General features: G+C 36.4%; 1 protein-coding gene across 4 annotated transcripts in view; it reads left to right on the top strand.

Annotated features, from left to right (window-relative positions):
* The window catches only part of SULF2 (sulfatase 2), a 167197-nt gene that overhangs the window by 100559 nt on the left and 46248 nt on the right, over positions 1-20390 (top strand). For 3 of the 4 annotated variants that reach the window (XM_072879386.1, XM_072879387.1, XM_072879388.1), the window contains exons 4-5: positions 1601-1848; positions 7478-7717. In XM_072879386.1, coding sequence (XP_072735487.1) covers positions 1674-1848; positions 7478-7717 — 415 coding nt within the window. In that variant the 5' untranslated portion in view covers positions 1601-1673. Of the gene's footprint in view, positions 1-1600; positions 1849-7477; positions 7718-20390 lie in introns of those variants that run through there. The other variant, XM_072879389.1, reaches the window with a different exon arrangement.

A 20390-nucleotide genomic window follows, 5' to 3' on the forward strand; every position in this document is an offset into this window, starting at 1 on the left:
CAATTTTTAGTTTCTCTGAAAAAAGTTAATTTCACCTGCCTGTGAAACTCACTGGAGAGACTAGTGAGGAAGAAGGATTTTTCATTTCCTCAAAACCTTATTAGTGTACATTTTTGGAAAGCAGCCTTAATAAATGTTGCATCATACTCTAGCTATGTATCTGTTGACTTATATGAAAATTCAATACGTGTTTCTTAAATAAGCATAGAAGCTGAGTATAATTTTTCAGACCAGTGGTTTTGCTATTGCATGAGAACTTTCTTAATCAAAGTTTATCTCAAAGAACAGATGCTGACAGAGATGAAGTAATAATGTGGCTATGAAATAATCTGCTGGAGGAAAAACTGTTTTCCCAAGTGGCTTTAGGGACAGAATAGCCAATGTATTTCTTTGGGTAAAACACACTGTGCTAGGTTTTTTCTACTTGGGCATTTCTGGTCTTTACAAAAAGCAGATAGTCTCCCTTGTGTCATTTTTAATTGATTTTTCACTGCATTACAAGAGATCATTGACACCAGTCCAGGAAAAGGCAGGCAGCAAGTAGGGAATTAATCAAAAACTGACTCACTGATCACTGGATCTGATGAAATAATTAGTACTTGATATTTTCAATACAGTTTCGTACTGTTATTTTGACTTCTGAAAGCAAGAGAAAATTCCTTTATACCAGAAGATCACTGAGCAAAACTATGATTTCAAAAATTCTTCAGCATGCTTATTCATTTTTTGTAATCTCCTTGTAGGAATTGCTAAGAATTTTTTATTGGCTCATTAACAGGAGCAGTACCGGTTAGACATTGTCTGTTTTGCAAACAAGTCAATTTGGGGGCATTGTATTTATGACGGAGGGAAGTCATAGGCAGTGCAAATCATTTTGGTGCATCCATTCCCAAACATATGCAGTAATGGGCCTTCAAATGTGTTCATTAATAATAATGATATTTAAAAAAAAAAAATCTTGGAAACCAACAGAAATGCTGAAGGGATATCACACTAACATCAAAGCTGCAGTAGACTTCAAACAGTATCATACCATTGTTCCAAGATCTGGGCAGCTCTGCTCTCTAATGAAATTTGTAAGATAAATCAGTGTATAACAAGTCTTCTATCTGAGGATCCTCTATGAATTTGCAAATGTTTTGTTAACTCAGTAAATTTTACCACAGTCCTGTTTAAAAATATGGATAGACGTGGGGTTTTTTTTCTTCAGCATCTGCATTTTTGATGCAGTAAACAAAAATGTAATCTCGAAACATCCCAGAACCTTAAGGAAAAAGATTGCTTTTTATATGTATCAAAGCAAAAGTAAGAGTTTGATACCCTGCTAAATCCTTGAACTTGCTGCCAAATTTGAGCGTAGAGTGAAACTTCATTGCCTATGTTGGTAACAGCTTAGGAACGGTAAATTTTTCAAGTTTCTGCTTCTAGCTGTCACTAGAAAAACATTCAGTTACTTTGTTGTTGTGTTTTGGTTTTTTTTTTCCTTAGAAGTTAGATTATTCTAAGTATATTGCTTTTTACTTCTTCAGAGAGAACCTTGCTGTTCCTTGTGGGGGCAGGGGGGTCGAGGTATAAATACTTGTTTCCCTCTCCCTTATAGGAGACCTGCAAACGAAAAAGAAATAGAAGCCATTAACCTACCTTGTTCAGAGAGAACACTAAATCAGCACAATATGGCACAGCATAGTGTTGTCCTTGGATTATTCATGATGACTGTTTTATCACTGTTGGATGGAAGTTCAGCTTTCCTGTTAAATCAGCGTCTGAAGGGAAGATTTCAAAGAGACCGTAGAAACATCCGCCCAAACATCATCCTTATTCTTACTGATGATCAGGATGTAGAACTTGGTAAGAGCCCAGCATAAAGAGAATTTTAGCTAATGAGTATGGCACTGCTTTTCCTTGAAGCTGGATTCTTGCATTCAAACTAATTATCTTTTTTTTCAGTGTGAAAAATGGTAGGAAGAACAAGTAGCGAAAGTTTAAACCTACATTTATGTAGAAAATACTTTCTGTCTGCCTGCAGCTCAAGGACAGCAAAAGTTAGTCTCAACTTAAAATGTCACACTTCCTGTTTCTGTGGAAATATGAGATTCCTGCCTATCTGTCTTCATCTAGACACCTAAACTGTGCTTCTGGCAATTGCAAGTATAACCTGGGAAGCTACATGCCAAAGCAATAGGTTTAAATTCATAACTGATTATTGCACCATGTAATTACCCAATATTTTTTTTTGTAATTACAGACATTCATTACATATACAATTTTAATTTTAGTTACTTAAATGTTACCTAACACAGTCATACTATTCTTGCTATTGTCCATTTAGATGTGTAGTTAATTACTGACCAAAATCACTTAGTATGAAAAGGTTCTACTGTGTTATTCAACGCTATGTTAATTGCTGAAGAAAGGAGATGAAGATTAAACACATGCTTTGCCTAATGATTTGGAATAATGAATTAACTGACAGAGTCTGGGTTTTGTTCTGTTACCTGAACAAGCTTATATTTACCAAATGTTGTCTGTAGGTAGAAGAGATTAACACAAACTAGTTTACATTAATAATTTTGCATTAGAAATATGCTTTTATGTGAGTATAAAGTCTGGATCACCTGAAAGACGAGAGCTTGTATATGTGTGGTCTGGTGGGTTTTTTTGACAGTTACTGCATCAAATTTCTAGTATGGATGGGGAAAATTGGAAAACAGACCTCCCAGAAGAAACAGAACACAATAGTGAAGTTAATCAACTTGTATTACTTATACAATTACTCATCTAGCTGAGAAGTTAATCACAGCAACATGGTAGTATTCTTACAGATGCTTCCTTTTTGTCAGTATTACTGCATGTTTGCAGTATCGTAGATGTCATGTTCTTCTCAAAGGTGGTGAGAAAGCCTGCTGTGGCAGTAACCCCACCAAATACAAATGTAATTCAAATTAGTAGGATCAGCAGATTTGTAGTTGTTGTTGTTGTCACCACTTTTTTTTTTTTTTTTAATGGTTATTTGGATCACAAATAAAGCAGTTTCAATAATGTATATCCAAAAGAACCTAAGTACATTATCTTGCAGACTCAGAAGGTGGTCCTAAAAAATTTATCATCTTCTATTTTATGCTAGCCTGCTTGTTTCTGATGCAATTGTCTAAGTCCTTTGGGCAGTATGTTTCTCTTCTCTGATAATCTGATGCTTTCCAATTTCAAGCATAATGGGCATGTGTCCACACAAATTAGGATCTAACTAAGGAAAATCCATTTGATGAAGCTGAGATTTGATATTTGTCATTTGCCACTAATGGCTTTGTGAGACCCAATATTTATTTGACTTAATTTTTATTCTTGTCTATTGTCTGGTGAGCTGTCCAAGTTAATCAAAATTGCCATTTGTGGGGATTGTGGTTAATGCATTTACGAAAGATGAAAACAAGATGTGAATTACAAATAAAAGCTAAGGAAAACTTGGAAGCTATGAAAGTGTAGCAGAGAAAGCTGTGCATAACTAAGATTTAATCTGTTTCTAAGAATACTCTGTAACTGATGGGTGTTGTAGCTTTCATTGTTCTTTTGAGGCTACTTTTGAGGCAAAAGGGAAGACAAGACAATCTCAAGTGCTCTTAACAGCCTTTCCTTTATTTAATTTAAGATAGATTTAATGATGTACCAGTAGCAGGTGGAGTTTACCAAAAAGATAATGTTGTCCTTTCAGGAAAGGAGTACAACTTTTTTTTTTTTTTTTTTTTAATTTGCACTACTGTTAATCATGAGTTTTGCTTGGGAAACCAAATCTCAGCCTTGTACTGAAAAAAGGAAAAGACTCATGAGGGGCTGATGAAAAGGATGCAGAATCTCCAGGTCAAAGGAGAACGAGTGTAAATTGTAATGGATACAAATGGGAGAAGACAAATGAGAACACCAAGAACTACTGAAACATACACACTCAGTTGACTAATCAAGAGAGTTGTACTGACAAGCAGAATATAAAGAAGAGGAATATACTGATGAGGAGAAAGAATTAATTAGAAACAAAGACTTTTTTTTTTCCCCATTAGAGCCATTTAAGTCCAAGTTAGTATAATGCTGATGTCCCCTGTGTGATGGACTCAGCATCTCCAGTTTAATTACGTTTGCCTACCATATTGCTGTGGTTTAACAAACCAGCTTATTTCATTATCTCATAGTTGGAGAAAGATCTGATTATTTAGAAGATATTTCAGCCATGTTAGAGAAATCTGAGTGAGAGGTGATTTGTATGTTCCTACATCTTCCTCTGAAAAACTACAAAAGTGGCACGGAAGATAATTTTTCTTAGTTATCGTACATGGAGATTAGGGCTTTAGAGCTTTGTTAAAATTAAATACGAGAAAAAAAAAGGAAATGAAGATGTGAAAAGGGTGTCTAATGAGGTTCAAATAGGATAAAAATAGAAGGCTTTAGGGGACAGTTAATTAACATTCTGGGGTTCAGTTAACTTATCTGCATATGGATACCACTTCTTAAATTGTGCTTCAGAGTAGACTAAGTCACTTGGGACTTAGCGCAAGTTCTTCAACAGCTGGAGCTCCCTAAAACTCATGTAAATTATGACCTCTGACAACAAAACACAACTAATGAGAAAGTCAATATTATTTCATAAACAACTGGTATATTTTCTCCATTAATATTAGTCAAAATATCAGCCTTATCCCTACAGTGAACTGTGAAGACACACTAAGCAAAGTTATGGATACCACACAATTTCAAGTGGAATTTCAGCCTAGGTTTTCCTTCCCTTTGTTCAGTGAGCAGCTTGAATGCATCAAATTGATTAAACTTTCATATTTTCACAGTAGTCGAATGGATATTTTTTAAAATAGCTTAGAAATTTCACATTTAATAAATCATTTTTATTTATAATCAGTGGTTTTAGATAGGTAACAGAACATTTTTCTGCATTAAATATTGACAGTTCAAAGCATGACTTCCCTTGGTATATCCACTAATGAAACCCCAGAAGGTTTTCCAACTCAAAATGTGATTTGGTGAGGTTCCAGTTGCTGATTAACACATAAGTAATCTTCTGCCACTGAAAGATCAATTTCTATTTTTTCTCACAATTCTATGTTTGTATTGGAGACAAGCTGAAGAAAATAAGTTTTGGTTGGCTGGTTTAATGCTGTTTAAAATATTTAAAGCTGGCCTATTTAAGATTGTACAGAAGAGTATGCTGGATTTTTACCTTCCACTGATCTGTCACTCTGTGTTAGTTCTCAAGCTGGGGAAGCAGATTAGATCATATGTTTTTGTATTAAAGACTGTTGATATATAGGGCCTTGTCATTACAGCAGTTTTATTAGAGGAGGTTACTGTCCCCAAGGGGAGTTTTAACATGTACTGTTATTTATGCACAGATGCCTCTGTCATTTAAAGGCGTTGTTAAATTGTATTTTAATATTAGGATGACAAAACATTATTTCGGTCTGCCTATTTATGCTTGGGCTAGCTCATAAGACAACACAGAGGAAACATCCACAGTTTTCAGGCTCATATAATGTATAATTGACTGTTATAATTGTTAACTGTGTTGTTAGTGCCTTTGACCACTGACACTTATCCCACAGTTACGGAAACAAAAAATCTTGCTTTCTTCAGAAACTTCTTTTTGATATGTGAAGTTTAGCAAGTTCTAAAGGCGGAGTGCAATAACCTGCCTTGGTTCTTGTCACAAAGTGATGTGAGAGAGATGTGCTCTGACCTGAGAAATGCACAAACAGATTTTTTTAAATTTTTTTTTTTATATTTATTCCAACAAAATGATCTCAAGAATACTAATACCATGGCAATTTTTAGGTAAAATGACCTACAGTAGCAATTAACCTTCCTTCATGGTGCCAGAGAGTCAGATTTTGTATGTGGCTTATGACCATTTTCCCTCTAGGTTTTGATTCCTGGTTATATCAATGTGCCCTGTATCAAATCGACTTACTGTTGCAATTTCATAATGAAATCCATGCCTAAAGAGCTTAGAAGAAACCTAAACTCATTATTGACAGAAACAACATACAGTTTGTGCCAGATGGTTACAGGATGCATTGATTAAAGCTGAACTATTAATCCAACTCAACCGTGGGTAAATTAGCCCCAATCCTACTCCAGCGTGAACCCATGCCTTCATCTCCATGTTGTCTATTGGCTTTCCCTGCTCAACAAGAAGGGAGGGTTGGTGATGGAAAGGTTTCCTCTCCTTTGCAAGGTCATGCTGATGACAGGTACCATTACAAGTTCTTTGGAAAATGGAAATTCTTCCTACATCAAGTATGACTCACTCTGATGCAGTTTTAACTATCAGGCACCTATAGATGAGGGAAACTAAATGTCTTTTTTCTTCTGGTCCTTGGTGTTTCTGCATGTAGGGAGAACTCTGATATGGATCCAGATTTAGCTAGGTGGATGTCTATGGTAAAAATCCAGTCTTTGTCCAAAACCTTGTCTTAAATAGGAAACAGAACAGCCACTTAGCAGCAGTGTGGCTTTTAGTAATTGTTGGCAACAAGACTTTTACTCCTGTTACCCCAATTCATCCAAGTCCCTGCCAGTTAAACTTGCTTGGTTGGTTTTAGATGATGGTTATAAACTACAGGGTGTTATTGGTCCCAAGCAGTCATCTAAAAATCTGATTCTGCAGAACCAAGCCTAAGAAAATTTAGAGAGTTTTAGCTAACACTATTACCAAAATGGATCAAGTGGATAGATAGAACTCGGTGGGCTGGTTATGGAAATCATTATGACAGCTTTACTTTGTCTTTGGTTCAGTAAAAGTTACAGAAATCAATACCTGCTAATACCTCACATTAGGGAAAATAACATTCTATCTAGAGAACAACTCCAGCAGACCCTGCTTGAGCAGGGAGTTGGACTAAATAATCTCCAGGTGTCCCTTCCAACTTCAATGGTTCTGTGATTCTGTGATTACAACTCTCAGCCTTTTGCAGAAGGTTGGCACAAAAGGCAGTGTATCAGGTATCTTCTGAAACCAAGGATTAAATAATGCTTAAGGAGTATGCAAGCTTTGGTCAGGGTTACTGCACAAAGTGAATTTCACCCTCAGGCCACATTGTCTCAGCCTATTTCATGTTGATTCTTGCCTTCAGCTACTGGAGCAGTACTAGTGGCTTCAGAAAGGCTGCACAGATGGTGCAGATAGTTACAGTGGTAAATCTTGAGCTTAGAGAGAGAGAAATTAAAAAAGCTTTATGATCTGTGTCACCAGGTTTGAGTCAAATCTTAACTTGGGACTTAAGTATTTGGTCCTTCTTAAAACAATGGTAGAACTTCACTAGAGGAGAGAGAATAATCTCTTTGGATTTGGGTTCACTGTGAGATTACAGTGCCCTTACTACCTGTGCTTCATTCTGGTTTCTGATGTAACATGTGAGCTCTTAATTAGTTCTTGTGACTGAAACAAGAAAATAATTCTGAGATGGTTTTCTTCTTCCAGGTTCTATGCAAGTGATGAATAAAACGAGGCGGATCATGGAACACGGAGGTGCTCATTTCATCAATGCCTTTGTGACAACACCCATGTGCTGCCCATCTCGTTCCTCTATTCTTACGGGGAAGTACGTCCACAACCACAACACTTACACTAACAATGAGAACTGTTCTTCTCCCTCCTGGCAGGCTCAGCATGAAATACGTACGTTTGCAGTGTACCTCAACAACACAGGATACAGGACAGGTAAGGTCAAGGTTGGCTCCATCTGAAAGCTTCCTTAGACTTACTAGTATAGAGGCTAATATATATAATATTTTAATTTGTTCTCATAATGGACTGCAGCAGTGCAGAATGCCAGAGCTTCAGTCTTGCGTGTAGGTTTAGCTTCCTTGTACTTTTACTTGAGGAAATTTGAAAAGAAAAAAAAACACAAAAAAAACCAAAAAAAAAAACCCCAAAGCAAACCAAAACAAAACAAAAAAAACACCAAACAAACCTAAAAACCGAACACTTTTTTCAGAAGCTGGGAAGGATAAAGTAATGTGCATGCTTGCACCGAAGGCATAGCACATGTAGAATATGCCCTGCAATTACCTGAAGTGCACAGAACAGACAAGAAAGATGCTATGGAAAGGAATTAGTGATTTGAATTTTTCATAAGACAGATATATTAATCAAACTAAGAATACAAGAGAAGGGACTGCTCCTTCTGTGCTTTGGGGCAGAGCTGTCAGCTGGATTCATTTCTCCAGACAATCCATTCCCAGAAAGGTGTTTAGGATAAATAACGACTGAGGAATAATTAGCAAGATCAAATATACTCCTGAGAAACAAATGATCCTCTTTGCGTGCAATGCTCCTTAGGAACAAATATCCTGTAGGAAGGATTTCAGAAAATATGTAACGTTTCACACCTATTTCCTTCTTCCATTCTCCAGACGTGAGATTTAGGTCCATGCCCATTACAGTGGTTTTGTCACTTTTCTTGCTAATGCCTTTTGTCATGATGAGAAACAGGCGTAAACCTGGTTCTATTTGTGTTATTTACAGTATATATACTATAATATAGTAGTATAGTTGTTATCGATAGTATACATTTTTTCTTTGAATTTGTAGTATTTGAGGCTTCTAGAAACTAGTATAAATCTTGAATAATAACTGTAACAAGATCATTATTTTCTTTCTAACAATTAACGTGAGTTTTACATGTTATTGCTGCAAAGTCTTGGTCTTAAAACAAATAGGTAATTTCCTTGTTTTGTTTTTCTAAAATAAAGACCTGAATTAATCTGGAAAGTAATAAATTAGGGGAAGTGCGCATACCTTATTAATGGGTCGCTGTTTCCCTCCATTTATCATTCCTAGCACTAATACCAATGATCATACAAATACCACACCAAGGTTAATGTTTTATTCTTCATAGGTAATTTGTTTTGTGTTTACTGATGTTTGTCTATTGTAAAAATTTTTATATTTAGTGACTGTATTTTGAGCACCTGCAATTTCTACTAACTTGCATAGCTATTGCAAGTGTCCTAGTATTCATGTCTTTTATTTTTTACATTAACTTAATGTTTAAATTTAGACCCAAGATCTTAGTCAATCTATATTACATTTTCAGTCTACCTCTCTTAATTTACAAACTAAATTTATTAGAACACACAGAAATAGCATTTTTACAGGTACAAAGCAACCTTCAGGTGTAAATGAGATCCTCGTTCATGTAGTTAAATGTGATATGTTATCCTACAAATCTAAGTGGAAATTGCCATCATTGGAGGTTGGTGTTCATTTCTGATCTCCGGTTAAACTCTTGAGTTATCCACTATGAAGGATGTCAGCAGTAAGAAGGTATTTTTTTACCTTTTTTTTTTCCCCTCTAAAGATCTGATCAGATTTACCTGCTTCAGAAAGAGCAGGAAATTGTACTTTACAACCTTGTTCACTCAGTTTCTCAAGTTTCAAAAGTAACCTGCTAAGGAGAGTATTTTGGAGATTATGAATATAGTTTCTCTGAGATGAGGAGTCCTCCTTGAATATGACTGCAGTGAGCAAAGGAAGATCTGGAAAACACAGGAGTTCATTTGTAGGTTGGGTTTTTTGGGGGTTTTTTTGTTTTGTTTTTTTTTTGTTTGAGGTCCATAGTAGTACTGGTTTGCCCTACAAACATACAGTTTAGCTTCTTGATCCCCCTTTTTTTGAAGAAGAAGAAAGAGAAGAAAAAGAGGCCATGAGGAATAAAGCCTTTTGAGGCTCGCTTTTATATTTAAGTTCACAGCCTCGGAGTGAGAAAGCTATTATTCTGGAAGGGAGTTTGTTTTTTTTCTTGATTCATAAGCCAGGTCTTCTCCCTGTGTTTTTCTCTTCTCTTTTCTCTTTTGTTTAAACTTGAAGGAAGAAATTGTAGTCTCCTACTCCACTTAACCTTCTGTCTGTTTTTCTTTTCTGCCACTCATTTCACATCTCCTTCCCCTCTTTTCTATTCATCGTGATCTCCCTGTGTTTTGTTCTATTGCAAAAGATGATTCTGCTGGGGACTGTTCTTTCTGCGTTGTAGTATTTTCCCTGCGGCAGTGGCATTTGTGGTTTGGATCTATACGGACTTGTGCTGCTGCTGACCCCTTTGGGAAATGTGCTGGTGGTACGTGGGCAGGAGGGAGCAGTGTGGTGCAGGTTTCTCTTGCACAAGTTGCAAGTAAAAAATATGAGAGGAGGTGGAAAAGGTGCAACTTTCCTATAATTGTTTCTCAGTTTCAGCCTTGGTGGTCAGTTTTATATTTTTAAACTTTGGCACTTTAAAAAGTTTGACCAACTTTGTTAGGTACTGGACTTGGCAGAATAGAGATGAAAGGAAGAGGCTGAGCTCAAGGGAAGTTCTGTCTTTGGCTTTAACAGTCAGGATTTTGACCACCGTGCATAGGGCTCACTGTCACTTTATTTGGATCGATTAAAATAAATATCATGACAGTGCAAAGAATGGGTTTTCCTTCTACAGCGAATGCCATTGGGGCAGTAGGCGTTACAGGTATGTCTTCCTCTACATTAACCTGTCTCACAATCTAAAAAATGCCAGTGTCATGAATAGTGACTGAAAGGCTGTGTTCTTGTTACATAGCCACTACACATAGACAACAAGTTCCCAATCTCAGTATATTAAGCAATCGGTCTGATTTTGAAGAGCTTCTCACATCATTGTCCTATTACATCTTGTGGGAAATCAGGCAAGAAGGACAATGTATGTAAACAAAGCAAGTCAATTGATGAATTAATCTTTAGAAAAGTCAGTGTAAGCAACATCTGAATCATCACTAACTTAAAAGAGTGGACGCTAGTACTTCAACTTGGAGCAGGAGGTGGTTAGAATGGAAAAGAAACAAAGAGATCCTGAGACAAACATTTCTGAATGTCAGGGAATTTCTCTGCCAAAGGTTCCTGTGTAAACGTTTACAGAAAAAAGGTTCTGTTTTCCATGAACATACACATGTCTTTCTGTGAGACAGCTTTTAAAATGCACAATGCATTGTTGCATGCTTGAGTCCTGCAGCAACAAATACCAAGATGTTTTATTGGAATACAGATTTAAACTTTCCCTTAGACATTACTTAATGAGAAAAGCTTCTCTTTTCCATTTGCCTGGCTGGCTGAATGATTAAGTCTTAAAATTGGTGATTGATTCCAGAATATTTTGTCAGCCTTATCTGCAGTCAGGAAATGAAAAGACATGTTTATCTTATTAAACTAAACAGAATTAGGGATGGTGGGCCAAATTCAGCCTGGCAGAAGGACACTTTTGCTTCAGTGAATCTTCTGAGAGAGTCCTGTTAATTTAAGGTAGGGCTTAATGTGGCTCCATATGCAGCAAATGCAGTACGCATTTTGGCTAAGTTACCATCCTTGCTCCTGTTGAACAGTACCCTATAGTACATCTAACCCTATTCAGTCAAATGAACCTATTAACAAAGGAAGAAGCTGCTGCTTGTATGGTAATATGTCAGTATCTCACTCTGATCGTAAGTCCGTACTTGAATTATGCAAAGAATTAATAAATGCCAGTTTGCACCAGTCGTGTGTTTTGAACTTAGAGAAAAGTTATTGTGGGAGGTCCATCTCTGCCATTATAAAAAATTTCTTGGGAATAAAAGTAATAATCATTCTTAGCAGTTTCACGGGGCTTTACAATAATTAACTAATGAATTCATTAAAATTCAGTGACAATCTTCCATTTCCTCCCATTAATATTAGACTAAGAAGATACAGTGGCTGACTGCATTCAAATAATTATTTTTCCACTTCACTGTCTGAGCCTTTGACATTTTAAAGTGATTTTAACATTAAATTGTAAGAAAGAGGAGAAAGGCTATTGGTAAATGTTTGTTAAAGGAGGAATGAACCTGAAAAATATGTGATCAGATTTTGATATCTAGATACGGGCCAGGAGAAAAATTCTTAGATTATTAGTTCCCTGCTGTGGAATTTGCTCTCCACAATAGTTGCTGGTTGCTATTTTTTATTACAGAAACACTTTAAAACTTACCTGAAGTTGATCTCTGTTTGTAATTGCTTGGTAGGGAATAATTGGTGACCTAGAGAGTCAAAGGGTAGACAGAAGTGGAGACAGAACAGTGAAGTACTTTCTACAAGGTCACATGCAGGTGAAGAGCAACATTAAGAAGAGATGCGGGGTTTGATTCACACTCCAGTGCCCTAGCCAGTATGCTGTGCTGCACCGCTTCTCTGTCATGTTACATGCATATAAAGAAAACAGATCATCCAAGTCAGAGTAACATCCTATATGCAGGACAGATAGCTTTTGCAGCTGATGAAGAACTGAGGGCCATTTTTAAAAATAATAACCAAGTGGTTTAAGAGTCAGACTTAATTTTTAGAAGTGATTTGCACAATTAGGAACTGAAGTGTTATGATATTCACCTCCAGGACATATAGGTGACTTTTCAAAACTGGATATCAGGTTTCTGAATTATTTATCTTGAAGGTAAATTAGTTTCCTTAGATCTTTTGCTCTCTATGCAGAAATATTATCTTAGCAAGGTCTGTCAAATTATATCTGTAAGATGATTTGAGACCATTAGACTTGAAAAAGGTGTGAAAGAAAGATTCATCATAGTGGCTATATCATGATAGCTGTTATTGCAAAAGGAAACCAAGGATCTATGTTGGAAAGGGCATAAGAAGAGTCTTGATGTATAGCCCAAATCCTCTGACTCTGTCCATGTTACTACTTCTGGCAGGCTTGGTCCATGGCAGTGAATTACTGAGCTGGAATATCCCGCAAATATTCTGGAGAATGACATTTTCAAGAAAAAGACAGTTCTGGATTTCCTGCCTCATGTGTGTTAAAGACTTTTTTTTTTTCTTTTTTCTTTTCTCCCAGCTCTAACTTCAGTTCTATACTATAAGTTGGTTTCAAGTCAAACATGTATCTATCTTTTCCTTCTGTTTCTATGAATTGAGTTCTAAGCATCAGTAATTTCACTTTAACCATATTATAATGTATGATAACTTAAAATGAGAACACATTAAGTCTCCTGAGGATTATGCAGAGGTTCTAGAGGTGAAACTTATCTATACAGCTACTGTTTCATCACCTGTCTTCGGCATGTAGCTTTATGTTTTTTAATGCACATTTTAACTACCCTGAAGAGAGGAATATATGCACTTCTGTGAATAACTCACTGAGTAAAATCCATAAGATAGCCTGCAATCCAATAAAACTTTCCCAGGAGTCTGAGACTAAAGCATCCACAACTACAGAAATAAGCCAATGTCTGTGACTCCCTTCTTTCCAGTCATATTTTTTTTCCTTCGTACCCTCTCTCTTATTTCTTCCCCTAAATCTATCTGTTTTCGACATAAAATGTCATAGATTGTGAGAAACACCTCATCTGTTTCTTTCCCCCTACTATAATGTACTCTTCTGATAGGATGCCAATTCTAGCATTTAAAGTGTAATGGCTTTGTCATACTGATTTATCGTTTCAAGCAAGAAGTAACTCATAGCTTGATATTTCTTCAGAAATAGGATTGTCATTTCATAGCATTCAAAACAGCTAAAAGCTAAACAGAATATTTGCACATTATTAAAATATTTTTTAAATCTTTGTTAGTTTAGGTCTTTTAGGATGGCAGTACTTACAAAGTAAAAGAACCTATTGGCTTATTAAGTTTTTCATCTTCCAGTGCCATTTGTGTTCAATATTAGGTAGCTTATCAGCCAAAAATGAGAAGAGGTTCCCTCCTTCTCACTCCAATTTAAGATCTTTTGTTTTAGGTATTCTTCTTGCATTCTTTTTTCTTTGCTTTTCTAGAATGCTGGGGGGGGTTTTCAGAAGTCTTTCAAAGTCATCAAATTTAATTTAGTGATGTACTTTACTGAATACAGTTTTCCTAAGTTGTCTTTCATATATGCCTAAAGGTGTGAGTGTTCTATGTGGCCCACATGGTTATGTACTTGCCCTGTACAGCAGTGATACACAATTTAGCGGGCACTGGAAAAGCTGGATATGGAAATTCAAAGAGAACAATAAGCTGTATGCCCTCTTTAATAAAGTGCATAGGAGAACAGTGATGATTTCAAAGACTTGCCAGTGCCTACAGTATAAACTTTGAAGATAGATTCTAATTCCAGTTTCTGGAAGTTGAATTCCAATTTCTTTGAATTGGAACATTCTCATGTCTTTTTGTATGTTTTAGTAGCATGAGTACTGCCCTGAGACCTTTGTCGCATCTTCCAAGTTAGACATAATAGCACTTCCCATCCTTGTGTGCATGTTATGCATGGGAAGACTACGTGTGTTTTTGAGATGGATGCATTTCAGGACTGTAAGAGGTGATTGGTTCTTTAAAAAAGAAAAATGTGTCAAATATATTTTTTTGTCAAAATTAAAAGGTAAATGTACAGACAATAAACTACTGTAGAACCTAGATTTCTTGTCTTTCAGTGGATATCTTGTTGAAAGGAACTTGGTGGTTATATTGAACCAGGGTTAGACTTTTCTTCTAATTGGATTCAGTAAGAATTTATTGTTTTTATTTATGAACTAATGCTTTTAGTAGTGTTCTTCCAAGTTATTGCGAGGTGGAAAAAATCAGCTTTGTTAAAATCCAGCAAATATTTCCTCTTGCACAGCATATCTCAGTAGCTCCCTGAAACTTGGCAATTGGGTTTTCTTCAAATCCTATAGACAAAATGGCTCTAAATGAAATTCTTTTGGAGTTGGCCCAAACAGCACGGTGCAGACTTTGGTATTTTAGTAAAGATTCAGCATTAAGCTAGATAAACTTTTGCTTAGACTGTTTGTTATTAAATAAGGTCTGACAATCCACTGTTGGGGAGGTTTTTGGTTTTTATGTGTGGAGGAGGAGATGTTGCATGTGATGAGAAGAGGATAAATCTAAAGGTTAAGACTCTTCTGTGATCATGATACATAAAATGGGGGAGTGATACCCATGGTAAATTTTAAATAAAATGTCTCGTTGTGGTGGTTTTGACGTTGGGAAACGTTTTGTGGAAAATGTGAATGGTCAGGATTAGCCACCAAGGAATACGAGCAGACTGACTAGCGATAGTGAGTTGTATTGTAGAGTAGTGCTCTAAATCATGAGGCCAGCCAGCACTCCTGCTTTCTCTTGTGTTGCCCAGTATAGGAAATTATGCTGTTGCAATACATTAAGTCATCTTGTGCTGAATTGTAATAAAGATTGATGATATGAAGATTGCCTTTTTTAGATTTTTTTCCTTTAACTTTCAGAGGGTGTGTGTGAGAGAGATGTTCAGAAAGATACTTATGCCTTACAATTCTAGTTGTATTTAAACTTTTCGTGAGCTGTGCCACAGGCATTAGTGAAAGGTAGCTTTGGCCCCAATTCCATTGGGAATTTGCTCACCTGAGAAGGACAAGCAAGACTTGGCTCACCATCAGCATTCTTCAGTTTGATTCCTTGTTGACCATTTCAAAATATTTGGTTTGAGCCCTTTTGTTTTATTTGGCTTCATCTGCTCCCCTTCAGCCAATTCCCCTGATTCATTAAATAGATCTTGGCACTGATCCTTGGCCACAACTGAGGAATGTGCAATGCAAATTCAGGAAGAGGAACAAAGGTGTCATAAAGATTACTGTGCATTGCCTTTGTCCTGCTAGGTATCAGACTAGTCCCCTGGCATAACAAGAAAGCCTGGAGGCTATTCTAACTGCAGTGGTTACCAGTCACTGTACAACATGGTTTTTACAACAATTATGTTTCATTAATTGTAATGATAATTTGTATTCCAGTTACAGAGAAGAGCTGTGCATGTAAAGGCTCTTGCCTTTAGTACTATTCTCTTTTTATGTCCCTGTGATGGTGGATGGAGCATGTGATCTTTAAGAAAATTTTGTGCTATCAGTGTACTATATGTTAGAGAAAAATTGGGCCATCACGTGCAATAGACTAAAATAAAATGTGTGTATACGCCTGTACTTCTCTCCTTAGTCACTGGTTAAGTACTTCAATGAATTCATCATTTCAAGGACTCTTGCAGACATACAAAAGAAAAGAAATAGCAAAAAAGTACTCAGAGCCCAGTCTTACTTAGCATCCTGAAACTGTTGGAACTAAAGAGATATGAGAAGAAAATGTGGTCTTAAGCCCCTCTTTTCCTTCTTAAAAATACTCTTAACATTTAGGAACTCACTGTATGTTTTATGCAACCCATTAGATTTACTGCGGTTACTGAGGTATTAATACTAATGCCGTATCTTCTGATCTTTGCAGTACTGTCATATTTCCTGTTGTCACTAAAGGTGCCAACTGGGACCATTTTGTTCAGGTGACTTCAGCACTTAGGAGTTACTGATTTTTGGAAAATCTGGTCAGTTATTTTGATACCTAATGAGAACTGATGTCTCATGAAAAATCTTTCCCATGGAACCAAATTTAATACTAAATTACAGGATTTTATCTCAGAACGCCCATACTTCTGCTGTAAATCCATTAATTTCATTGGGTTTATTCCATTGTACGTTGTCGGTTTAACAGTGTATTTGGCCATGATGTGAATGCAAAGCTGACTTGGCCTTTGGGCTTCCTGCTTGTTACATGCGTACTTAGCCATGCTGAGAGTGCTTTCTCATCTGCTGTCCTCTGATTGTCTCTTAGAGGACAAAAAGTACTGAAAGTACTTTTTGCTAGATATACAGCAGAAATAAGATCAGAAATTCCCCCACCCCACCCCCCCGCCCCCAAACTAAGGGATTGCTCAAATGTAGGTAATTGTTCAACTTTGAGCTAGGGAAAACTAGTATCAGATAGAGAAATAAAATATTTTAGAGGGGTAAACAAATTCCTATGAGTAACTAAGACTTGCAACTCGAAACCTAAGTTAATTCTTGGAAAGCTGGCTGCTGAAATATGAAAGAAAAACAGTGCTTTAAATATATCTTTAAAGTACCTAATGCACAACATTCATGTTTAAATGTAGAGGGTTAATAGCTTAAAACATGATTTTAACTTCACAGTCATGGTGGTAAGTGCAATTTAATGGGGTGCTAATAGGTGGATACAGCTAAGTAGCATGAAGGATATGAAGAGAAGACTCCAGGATGTGTGGTATAAATACTAAGCTTTCTGTCCAGGAGCAACAAAAAGCTAAATTTTACTTTTTTTCAGGATTTATTATCAGAGTATGAATATTTACAAATATATTCCTAAATTCTAAAATCCTGAGATCATGTATATTCAACTGAATATGGGCCTCATAAGTCATCTAGTCCATCATCATCTAGTCCACAGACTAATTCAGGTTGGAAGTGACCTCAGGAGGTCTCTTTTCTACCGCCTGCTCAAAGTCTGCCCCAGGCCATGTTGCTGAGGGCTTTATCCAGTCTAGTCTTGAAAAACACCAAGGATTGGAATTGCACAGCCTTTCTGAGCAACCTGTTTCACTCTTTGACTCTTCTTTTTGTGAAAAAGCTTTTCTTTATATCCAGGCTGAACCTCACTTGTTTCAATCTATGCTGGTTCTTTCTTGTCCTCCCTCCATGCACCACCATGAAGAGCCTGGCTTTGTCTTCTCAATAATCTCCTTACAGCTGAAAAGGTTATTAGGTCTTCCTGAAGCCACGCTAACATTGCTTCACGGAGTATATTTTTCTAGTGCATAGCCTGACTTGGTTTTACGTATAGTAGAGCTTTATTTTTCGCTGCTTCCCAACAGTCAGGAAGTTATTACCAGTACTCCTCTCGTACATTCCTTTCTTGATTTAATCATCTTACTTTATTTAAAATGAGCATAAACGTTATGATCATATTGTTAAACACGTTTTTAGTCTAATGGATAAGTGATCTTGGCTGGTAGTTAAGAGAACTGTGTCTAAACAGACAACTATGGTCAGAATCAGAGCTAGGAAACTGGATGAAAAACTGAAGTTCTGTGTCTAAATCTGATTTTACATTGGTGAATCTATTGATTTCCACTGCATTCCTGTTTCTAGTTTGAGAACTGAAAAAGGTCTGTTATATCCAACTCCCAATGTTGGGCAATCCATATGGAATAAAAAGGGATGAATGATCCCCTGAATTATTTTATTGATGCATCCTGAATCATCTTAGTTTTCATTTTAATGCAAAGTTTTGTGAATATCCTTTGTATAGATGCATTTTAGTTGTGTTAAGTATTTTTAGGTAGGCATTAGGAAAAGAATTAGTGTTTAAAAAAAAAGGGAAGAAAACCCCAACAAACTTGTAGCATCTGGAAGATGATATAGATAGATGATAGAACTAGCTTGAGCATTTCCAATGGTGGCAAATGATACCTTGATGTCCGTTCTTTGGATTGTGGTTTTACAGGACATTTGACAATATGCTAGGTGTGCTTTTTAAGCCATGAGCTGTGGCCTTGATATATCTGCAGTTGTGTTACATTCAGAGCAGACCTTTGTATTAATTGATAGCACAGGGAAAATTTTCATGTGCAATTTTTTTCCATACAGGAAGAGTTTAAAAAACAAAACCTCTTGTAAAAATTCTACTCTATACTACAGAATTTTCCAGGTACTTATCATCGAAGAGCGAGACTCTGAGAAAAGAACCTTAGAAGGTTATGAACCCCTGCGGAAGTGGTAACAGTGTACAAAGGACTCAATTCTTGCATATCCTGTTTTATGTAGTCTTAGGAGAAACTACGTTGTATAGTATTTAAAGCAAAGGAAAATCACATTCTTAACATTTGTTAAGCATTTGTTAAAAAACATCCAAGTGGCTGTTTTTAATGATCATTTTATAGACTGGATATAGGAACGTGGCTGAGCATATCAAACAGCAGCCTCTGAGAATGTTTATTAATGAAATCTTGGAGCAGTTTGAAATTGGATGTACCAAAGGCATATGTACTCTAGTGAGCAGCTGTGTCTGGTGGTGAACTAATCTGATGAGGGAAAAAATTGTGTTAGAGAGAATCTTTACAATCCAAAATAAAAATCTTTCACCAGCATCAAGAGAGCTTTATCGTAACCCAATATTTTGTACCGCAGAGGAGTGACGTTTAAAAGTTTTTGAATAACAAGCCTTTAAATGGCTAAGAAGGAGGGGGAAAAGAAAAAGATGTGAAATGGAAGATTGGAAACAGCAGAGAAAATTATTTAAAGCACTTTGACATCCATGAAAGATTATAAAGACATCCTGAATGTACAAAGGGCGGGGGTATGCAAAAGGTGCTGGAAGGAACTTCCGCCAGACTTTCCTTTAATGCCCCAGCAGAATAACAATGAAGTAATTCTTTACAGAATGCCTCTTTCCTGAGTTCTTCAGCTGGCTCAGCCAAAGGTTTTAGGAACGGATTGGTTCCCGTGAGCAGAAATGCCAAATATATCTCTGGATATCATATGTTGAATGCGGGACAAAAGGCTTTGGACTGCCTTGTACGTATCCGCTGCTGTAGGCAGCGGTCAGTGTTTCAATCCTGTGTTCCTTGTTACCAGGACAAGAAAAAATGTGCATCTGTATTGTTTAATTACCCATAACCACTGTGACTTGCCTTTCATTCTTTAAAAATTAGAAGTTGTTCATAAAACAGAATAATTTGAAAAAGCATATATAGTGCATAAATACAGTCCCTGAGTAATGTGATAGTTTTCACCTACAGTGGAGTAGATTTTGCTTTGTTCATTGCTGCTGGTTTACTTTGGTTAAAGGAGATGTTATGAGGTAGTTTAGGACAGTGAAACAAATTATTTTCTGCAGTATGCTTATCAGTCACTTAACCCTTTTGTAAGTGGCTCATCTTTAAAATAGCATAACATCTTACTTTATGTATTTATTAATTGTGCCCCAATAGACATGCCCTCCTCATCTTCTGTCATGTAGATCTTAATTTTGTCAGCACTTTAATCTCTTTCAAACACTTCGAAAGATCTCAAACATTCACTTTCTCTTGACTCACCTTACACATTAATTGAATACATTGAAATTTGTTCAGGAGGATGATTCAAAATATGCTTCTGAATTCTACCTAAGAATTTTGAGCTGGGTCTTATGGTCATTCAGTGCACAATATACTCCCTGTAAACTTATTTAATTCCATTCCACTATATTATTTTATACTATGTTGCTAATATAATGTTTCCCATTTTTTTTAGAAAAGAAAAACACAATCAGATAATGATATGGAGCTCTCTCACATACTGTTTTGGATCACTGTTTCTCACTGTTCTCACTGTGTCTATCTTTTGGACAGATGTTCAGCTTACTACAAATAGATACAAATCCATTTACTTCAGTGAGGCTGGCCTTTTTTACAGTGGCTGAAAACCTGTTCTACTCTTTCCACAGTGTTGCTCCTTGCATGTATAAGTACAAGAAGGTGCAGTATCAGACATTATAGGCTGCAAGCTTAAAAAAAAAAAATCTTAAGAACCTGGGA

This window comes from Ciconia boyciana, chromosome 14 (assembly GCF_034638445.1).
Source record: "Ciconia boyciana chromosome 14, ASM3463844v1, whole genome shotgun sequence".
Taxonomy (NCBI): Eukaryota; Metazoa; Chordata; class Aves; order Ciconiiformes; family Ciconiidae; genus Ciconia; species Ciconia boyciana.